The following is an 8,716-nucleotide window of genomic DNA, read 5'->3' as shown; positions in this document are numbered from 1 at the left end:
AACCAAAGTCCATTCCAGGATCCCATTGGGTTGATGAGTAGAAACAAGATACCCAGAACCCTCCTCCCCTCCCTCCATGCCCGCTTGCCTGCCTACTGCCATGAATCAGCAGCTCAAGGCTAGCCAGAGCAGCTTTACGCCTGGGCTGCTGCTGGTGCTATGGCCACCCACAAGCTGACAAGAGTGACAGGGGAGGGGAGGAGGGGCCCTCTGGGCCACTCAAACGGCATCTGCCTGCATCCTGTGTCCTCTGCGCATAGCCTCCAGAAAGTTCCTTAGGTCCCTTCTTATTCTTACGGGTAATCCAGACCGGGCTTTGGAACCAGGGCCCTGTACTAGGTTTCTACTCCCAATCTCCCAACACTAGACTTGGCTCCTAGGTTTACCCCCTGCAGGGGCTGCCAGACTAAGGCCTCTGGGGGGGTCCAAGATTTAGGACATGAGCATGAAACCGGACCTGTATCCTGGGCAAAAGTAGCCTTGCGCCTTAGCCAGGAAGTGGGGGTGGGGAGATGGGGGAAGCTGAAGCTATTTCCCCTATCCTGTCCAATCCCTGAGGAAGGACAGACTTTTGCTCCAGAGACAATCCCACCTCAGAGCCAGCCCCACCAGTGAGTTAGAAGGAGACAAGTTTGTCCAGTGAATCCCAAGGTACATAAAACAGCGGGGACCAGTGTGTGATGTGGCCATCACACCCTTTTCCCCCTTTTAACCTGTGGGTCTTATCCTGACTTGGTCTCCTGGGTTCTTGACCCCACGAAGGGGCTGTGATAGTACCACTGCTCTGAGTGATCAAGGAGTACAACAAGTGAAAAGTCCGTGGAGCTGGGCTGGAAATGTACCAGGCATAGAGGTCCAGCCACCCCTCCAGGAAGCAGGGACAACAGAAGCAATGGCATCTAGAGCCTTCCACACGAACGCGAGCAAGAGGGAAGCCCCTTTATTGTGCACGCTTGGTGCAGGCACTTGACATCCAGAGCCTCTTGGTCCCCTGCGAGAGCAAGAGATCACCATCTCTCCAGGGATGCGCCACACCCACAACATGTCTTCAAAAGTTACTTGGTCAGCTCCTCTCTGGGGAAAGGGATGATAGGGGGTGACTTACAGACCACAGCAGCCCCACCCAGCTGCAGAGCCACAGGGGAGGTGGAGGTAGAATGCGGGCAGACATTTGTCAGCTTTGACTCGATCCAGGGGCAAGAATGTTCAAGTTCGTTATCTGTGGATGCTAACCACTTAGCATCTTTGAAATTAGACATCCCACGAACACACACACACACACACACATACGTCACCAGCTTCCCAGCTGGCGTTGTGTCTTTGTGCCTGAGGATCCTGCTGCAGGCTCCTACACTCTAGCAAAAAACAAAAAACAAAAACAAAACAAACAAACAAAAAACAACAAAAAACTCCTGGCACCTCTCAGAGCCTTAGTTCACAGAACTCTGGGAAGGGAAGGTAACAGTGTCTGCCTCCAACTTAGGTGCCATCCTAGATATGGCTGCCGACTCACAGATTCGTATACACCAGCACATGTCTGCACATGCTCTGATGTGGACACTAGGAGTGCCCACTCATGCCCATTTGCTCACCTATCACAGGCAAACACAAAACTGCAGCAGGCTTTTCGGATTAGATATCTGGTGGTGGTCTCTGCCTTGCCATGGCCAGGGGAAATTCAACTCAGCTGGGTGGGGCACTGGCCCTGCCTCAGCCTTCAGCCACTCTCTTCCAAGTTGGGCAGATCCAACCACTGTGACTCTTTCTCCCTCAGAGTCTCTAGGGGCCATAGCCCATTTGCCTTCCTCCCAATCCAAGCAGTCCTCAAGAGCAGAAGAGATCTGGACAGGGACAAGGACAGGGACATACTCAGATGCCACACACTGAGTTCCCAAGGCGAACCTGGGTGGGCCAAGATAGGTCCATAAACACTACTGCAAGGCATATGTACATATCCGTGCATTGGTGTGTGTATACGTGTAGAGTCCTCTCAAGGCAAAGGGGTCCCAGGTTAAGTGTCAGGGCTGCCCAAGAGGCACTTCTTGAGGAAAACTGGAAAGCTGAGGAAAGGGGGCAGGCTCAGGCCTTCCCTCAGGCAATGCCTCACTGCTCAATCTCATGGGTGCCAGGTAGCTGGGATGGCTCCAGGGGCTTGAAGCTAAGGACTTCTTGGTAAGTAAGCTCTGAGGGAATGAAAAGAGGGGGATGAGATTATGCTATCCACCGCATCCTAGCTCCCCATCTGCCTTCCCAGCCCACATCCACCACTAAGCTCAGAACCAGAGCCTGGCCCACATTGTCCTCCAAGCCTCTGACACACACACACACACACACACACACACACACACACACACACACATACACACACACGCCTTTACAGCTTCCGCTGTGGAGTACAGGCATGTTTTCCGCTTCCCAGACCACTGAGGAAATTCTGTGGAGTTTCTTGCGTGAAACAGGTAAAAATCTCGCTCTGAGAAAAGGCAGCCATCAGACTCTTGGGCTTTTCCCTGTCTCTCATGCCCCCTACCTTGCTCTCACCTTTCCATTCCTCCAGGGTGCGCTCCTTGGCCTCAACGCTTTCATCATAAGGCTCAGCCGCCTCTGGCTCATCGTCAGGGTCATGGTACTGGCTGAAGTAGGCATGGGCCAAGGCTTCAGATGCACTGACCCTTTGGTCACTGTCTAGCACCAGCATTCTTCCCAGGAGGTCTATTGCTGCAAGAGTGAGAGTTAGCGCCGTATATCCATATATCCAGTGCTGGCTCTGAAGGCCAGCTCCACCCAGGACCAGTCCTCACCCAGAGGGTTGGCTCCGTGGAAGACACTCCTGAGGTCCTTCTGGGGCATGGGGGGCAGAGATTGGATATACGTCCGGGCCTGGAGACATAAAAGAAGAGCTTGAGGCCGGCAGTGGTGGAGCACACCTGCCTTTAATCCCAGCGCTCGGGAGGCAGAGGCAGGCGGGTAGCGGTGAGATTGAGGCCAGCCTGGCCTACAAAGCAAGTCCAGGACAGGCAAGGCTACACAGAGAGACCCTGTCTCGAAAAAACCCAAAAATAAACAGAAGAGCTTGGATGGCTAATTACCCTGTGTTTCCCTGGCCCCAAACTGGGCAGAGGCCCTTTCAGGAGACAGCCTGATGCATTCATTCCAAAAGACCTGCTAAGTGTCCTAGCAAGCCAGCAGCCTATTTTCAAGGTCTGAGGGCTCCCTAGCTGGGCAGTGGTGTCACACACCTTTAATCCCAGCATTCAGGAAGTAGAGGCAGATGGGTCTGTGAGTTTGAGGCCAGCCTGGTCTGCAAAACAAGTTCCTGGACAGCCAGGGCTACAGACAGAAACCCTGTCTCAAAAAAAAAAAAAAAAAAAAGTCTCTAGACCATCACTGGATTCTGCCTCTACCGTTTATAGGCAGAGGAGTTTCTCAGTGTTGGTTGTTTTGTTTTCACACTCTCTGCCACCTAGAATGTCCTCCCAGTTCACCTGCTTCTCCTAACACAAGCTCTATCCCACCCTGGCCACGTTCCCCTGGTGACACCCATTCAACAGCATACGGCCCCTCCCCCACATGACTGCTGCTCGGTCAGGAGAGTGGACAGATAGCTGGATGACCACTAACTCACGTGCTCCGAGGAGATCTTTGCCAGAACCTCAGGGCTGGGCGTGCCTACCACCTCCATGATTCGCTTCAGCTGGTCGATGTCTACCTAGCTCAGGAAACACCTGGCAGCCAACCTTTCCAGTCCCAGCCCCTGGTACACTGTGGAGCTGTGGCTGACAACAGGGAGCCCCGTGTGGATATGGCATAGGGCAGAGGTAAAACTTCCAAAAGGGGCTAGAGGAGTCTGCTCCCACCCTGTGAAAGGGGACCCCAGCTTGACTCTGCTCCCCAAGGATACAGTCATTTCCAGGAAAGAGGGCCTTTCCTTGGAGCAGCTCAGCCATGATGCAGCCCACAGACCAGATGTCCACTGTTGGGAGAGAGAAAGGAGACTCAGTCAGCCGGCCCAAATCCTTCCTGTGGAGGGGGTGGGGGGCAGGAACCAGCCCAGTGACCCTCAGTCATATCCAGGATCAAGAGACCAGCAGAACCCTGAGGACACCCATCAAGTTAAAAGCCTTTCTAGGGCTGGGGAGATGGCTCAGAGGTTAAGAGCACTAACTGCTCTTCCAGAGGTCCTGAGTTCAATTCCCAGCACCCACATGGTGGCTCACAACCATCTATAATGAGATCTGGTGCCCTCTTCTGGCGTGCAGGTGCACAAGCAGGCAGAGCGCTGTATACATAGTAAATAAATAAATATATTTAAAAATAAATAAATAAAAGCCTTTCTAAAAGCTGGTCCAACCAAACCCTTGCCCTCTCTGTCAGAGCTCTGTCAGAGCTCCAGGCATGCTCTTCTTTTCTTCAGCCTTTCTTCCTACCCCAACTAACCCGTGGTGTGCACACAGCCTGACCACCCTTACAGAACAAGGCCACTGTTGAGGGTCCACAGCACCTGTCTGATTGTAATGCATCCAGTTCAGCATGATCTCTGGTGCGCGGTACCACCGTGTGGCCACATATCCAGTCATCTCCTCATCAGCCTGGCGCGCCAGCCCAAAGTCCAGGATCTGGCGGACCACGGGTATTGTGTAAGACATCTACCTATCTGTGCGACCCCGCTGTCCACACCCCCCTCATTATGCATACCCTCAGCTCACAGTCTTCGTTCACGGCTAAATTGCTGGGCTTCAAGTCCTGCAGGGTGGACGGGGCATGAGTGCTGCGGCCATGAGCCTAGGCCGAGTGGTTGACCCTCACCCTCGCCCACAGCTTCACCTACCCGGTGGATGATGCCTGCCGAGTGGATATACTGCAGGGAGGGCAGACCAGGTGAGCCCAGGCTCCACCCCGCTCTGCCCTAACCCAGAGCGGTCCAGGGAACCCCAGAGCCCACGCGCCCCACCTTCAGCCCACGCAACAGCTGGTAGACGAGGAACTGAACATGCTCATCGCTCAGTGCCTGACATTTGACGATGTTATTCAAGTCGGCTCCCATCAGAGTGGTCACCAGGTACCTGCGCCAGGGTCAGGAGTTAGGACAATGTCTCGCCCACCCCACCCCAACCCCCGACTTAGTTCCCAAGGCCACCGCCGCGCCTGCCCAGGCTGCTCACACTTCGCTGAAATCCTCGATGGATGTGGCTGGCGTGAAGACGTCTAGAAGCCCTATGACCTGGTCAGGGAATCCAGGCAGGACCACAGCTCAGCTGTAGGCAACAGGCCGCTGAGCTGGGCCCCACCCACATGGGGGAGTATCCACGAAAGGTCCCGCCCCTGTCTCTTCGCTCCCGCCCCCCACCAGGCAGCGTCAGTCCGTTGTACAGTCCCTACACCTCTGGCCTGGCCTCTCACGTTCTCATGCTTCAGGTGTTTGAGTAGGCGCAGCTCACGGTATGTCCTCCTCGCATGGATCAGCGACTGGAAAGGGCGAGACAGCTTCTTCACAGCCACCTTCTGGCGCAGCCGCGCGTCGTAGGCAGAGCTGCAAGGCGGGCAAGTGAGGCAACGCGAAAGCGCCTGGCCCAAGTCCACCCTGTGCCAGGGTACTGGAGCGAGAGCCTCTGCTGCTGTTTCAAAGACCTAGGAGGCCTGGCCCTGCCTGCTCCGCCCCGTGACGTCCCCGTGCCGCCCCTCCCGGACCTCTCTCATAAGACCCCTTTGAGTGGACTCGGCGTTCTCTGGCAGAGCTTGTATCTTTTCTTTTCCTGTGATTCTCGCTCAAACCTAAGCCCCCACTCCCAACAAGGCCTTGGCATGAAAACCCGTGACTATGCCCACAGGTGCTCCCTCAGCAAGCAACCCTCCTCCTTCACGGCTGCCATGAACAAAGGAGGCTTACCTACAAAGCAACTGGGCACCTCACCCCCATGCCCTCTGCACATCAGATTGGGGAAGGCTATCCAGATGTGTTTATTGCATCTTACAGGCATGATTAACTCATGCCTGTAATCCCAGCTCTTGGGGAGACTGGGGCCAGAGAATTGAGGTGAGTTCAAGACCAGCTGGGAAACCTAGTGAGACACTGTCTCACAAACAAACAAACAAACAAACCCCACACATACAATTTATAACTGAACAATTGGATAGTAGGAAATGTTCAACCCCCAAGTGTGTGTGTTGGCAGGGGGTGTCCCTGGTACACTTCCGCTCCCCAGAAACTGGGCCCTCCACTTTTATACCTCTTCACCCTTCTGGTCTTCACTGGAAAGCTTCAAATGAGCAAATGAGAACATCCCTTCTATATGGGCCTCAAGACCAGAGGGGCTGTGCAGGTCATAGGGTGTGTGTCTCCCCCCCCCACCCCCACCCCCCAGGCTCTGGTCTCTTTGCCCTCAAGACTGGAGAAGCTACGGTGCCTGCTGCCTCCGCTGCCGCCGCTGCCTCCACTGCCGCCGCCATTGAAGGAACTCTGTTGGCGGCTACAGTACCTTTACACAGCCTGTTCGCCTGGCGATGCTTGTTCCTTCTCTACTTTCTTGACTCTCTTCATCCCAAGGTGCACCCTTCCTTCCCTTGCAGTGAATGGAGACAGGGTACCACCCGTTCTCCCCCGACCCCCGGCCGAGGGAAGGTGGGGACGCAACACGGTGGGTCTGGGGTTGCTCATGGGAAGTGGAAGAAAGCTGCTTCTCTATGACAAGCAGAATATCTAAGTAACTGCTGGGGTGAGGCGGGACAGGCGTGGCCACTAGAACAGACCTTCTTACTTGGCTGGAGTTACAAGGAGTTGGCATCCTATCACCTGCCTCAGCAGGGCAGCTGAGCAAAGCCAGGGTCGCAGGTCAGTGGAGACAGACGTAGGCCCTGCTTGGGAGATTTGGCGATCTCCCTGTAACTCCTAGGTGGTCAGCTCCCGAGAGGATGCCATCTTAGTCAACGCCCAAGTCCCCTGCAAGGTTGTCTGCTCCACCTTTCTTCCCGCCCTACCCCCACCTCCTCCCCCTGTGCTCTTCTCTCCCTCCCTCCTTCTAATGATATTATTATTTTTTTAAATGGGATTTCATGTAACCTCGTCCTCCTCCCCTTGTTAAGACCTGTCCTGTCATCTCTTCTTCGGTCCTACTCCTTGGGTGCTGGGGGTGGGGAGTGTATGCTGTCTCTACTCACTGTGGAGGGGGGTGCACCCTGAGAGAAAGAGAAGCGAGAAGAAGATGAGGAACAAGCGCCAACAGAACCACCTTATCCATCTCAGAGCGGCGGGACTACAGGCTACAGACATGGCGTGCCAATCCCATGACCAGCTCGCTAGGGGCCCTGTAAAAAGTAGGACCGTTTTTCCTCAATAAGATTTCATCAGTATCCCTGCCGTGGAACGACAGAGATCTGACAGAGGCTTCTGAGGACAGCACAAGATCCAAGGTTTGAGCCTCAGGCCCCCATTCCCGGTGGTGCTGGGGTGTGGGGCACGTGATCAGTGTCCACACCCTTGATCAAGCCAGTCAACATGGTTGGTTGATCTGTAACCATTCTCCAACCCCAGGTGTCTGGGAGCCAACCTGGACACTTGCCCCATCAGGACTCTAACCTGATGGTCCCCAAACCCTAGCTGGGGGTGGGGGGCTATATTCTGAGATCCTTTGTTGGGCAAACTGAGGTAGGATGTAGAATAGGGAGTAGATGTTTGCTTAGGCTCAAGCCGCTGTCTGAGGCGCCTAGGAAACTGGAGGAGGGGGTAGGATCCACAGGAGAGTTTGGTGCCTTTCGAAGAAAAGATGTCTCCTCACCTCGGTGGGCGCCCCCCTTTTTTTTTTTTAAAAGATCGGGTCCTAGGAGCGCGTTAGACCCTGCAGCTACTTAGACCTTGCCCAAAATAGCCCGAATGGCTATTCCATTTAGTGGCCCCAGAGACTTGCTCTCCCTCCAGCTGTGACGCCGCAGGATTCGGTCTTTCTGGGAGAAACTAGGGATTGGAGATAGGGGTGGGTGGGCATTGGAGGACCCCCTCCCTGCCAGCGAGTGGATTCTAGTAGGAAAGTTTCCTCCGTGCTGCTCCCCCCCCCCCCCAGCCCCCATTCTTTCCTCGGAAGCGTGCAGGCCGGGGGCGGAGGCAGGGCGAGGCCCCTCCCCACGCCGGGAACCCCACGTCGCGTTGGAGGGTCGCGCACATTTTCCCGCCCAGCTCCCACCAGATCCTTGCCGGCCCCTACCAGACCGAGCCGTATGCTCCGGAGCCCACCGGGCGTAGGCCCTGCAGCCGCTGCGGCACCTCCCATACTGTTTTGTTCAGCTCCTGGCGGTAGAATCCCGCGCGCGGACCCGACATATCCACAGCGGCAGCTGGAGCGAGCGCCCCGGAGCCCCGTGCAGCATCCGGCCCGCGCCCCACGCCCAGCACCGCTGAGCAAAGCGGGGGTGGGGGCTGGGGGGCTGCGGCGCAGCAGGGCGGGGCGGCGGGGCGGGGCTGAGGCCCGGCGGATTTCCCCAGCCTGGCTACCGGGGCGGGGAAGTGGGGCGGTAGGGTGGGGTTGGGGGGTTCCCAGAGACAGACGCACAGCTTCCCGCCCCTCGGAGACTGCTACAAAGGAGAAAGCGGTGTTCCTTCCTGTGGGAGCGACGAGCAGAAGTCTTGTTTGTATTTCGCACCTCCACTTTCTGCATGCCACGCACTCCCCTTTGCCCTTCCCCGGATCCCACACCAACCTCCTTCCTTAGAAATGAGGGGAAATTA

General features: G+C 55.8%; 1 protein-coding gene across 3 annotated transcripts; it reads right to left on the bottom strand.

The window, feature by feature from the left end:
• Positions 1 to 925: 925 nt before the first annotated feature.
• On the bottom strand, positions 926 to 8,438 carry MAPK11 (mitogen-activated protein kinase 11). 3 transcript variants are annotated; one of them, XM_084803223.1, is made up of 13 exons: positions 8,196 to 8,332; positions 7,156 to 7,302; positions 5,401 to 5,530; positions 5,163 to 5,221; positions 4,952 to 5,063; positions 4,829 to 4,858; positions 4,696 to 4,743; positions 4,502 to 4,616; positions 3,902 to 3,973; positions 3,626 to 3,705; positions 2,802 to 2,880; positions 2,542 to 2,718; positions 926 to 2,183 (listed from the first exon to the last, which is right to left on the bottom strand). In XM_084803223.1, the coding sequence occupies exons 2-13, from the start codon at positions 7,233 to 7,235 to the stop codon at positions 2,104 to 2,106; spliced, it is 1,062 nt and encodes a 353-aa protein (XP_084659349.1). In that variant the 5' UTR covers positions 7,236 to 7,302; positions 8,196 to 8,332; the 3' UTR covers positions 926 to 2,103. The 3 variants fall into 3 exon arrangements, with proteins under 3 accessions (XP_084659349.1, XP_084659347.1, XP_084659348.1); XM_084803221.1 differs by lacking the exon at positions 7,156 to 7,302 and having other exon boundaries at positions 8,196 to 8,438; XM_084803222.1 differs by lacking the exon at positions 8,196 to 8,332 and having other exon boundaries at positions 7,156 to 7,764.
• Between the last annotated feature and the right edge of the window lie 278 nt (positions 8,439 to 8,716).

This window comes from Acomys minous (genome assembly GCF_964271855.1).
Source record: "Acomys minous genome assembly, chromosome: 12".
NCBI lineage: Eukaryota > Metazoa > Chordata > Mammalia > Rodentia > Muridae > Acomys > Acomys minous.
Note: the sequence above shows the minus strand (reverse complement) of the source record. Positions and strands in the feature narration are given on the sequence as shown.

Excerpts from the sequence above, each read along its gene's own strand:
- MAPK11 (XM_084803221.1), bottom strand. The coding sequence starts at position 8,311 with ATGTCGGGTCCGCGCGCGGGATTCTACCGCCAGGAGCTGAACAAAACA. Across the intron at positions 3,706-3,901 it reads CCTCTTTCCTGGAAATGACT|ACATCGACCAGCTGAAGCGA; the intron begins GTATCCTTGGGG and ends TGAGCTAGGTAG. Across the intron at positions 2,881-3,625 it reads CAAAGATCTCCTCGGAGCAC|GCCCGGACGTATATCCAATC; the intron begins GTGAGTTAGTGG and ends TTATGTCTCCAG.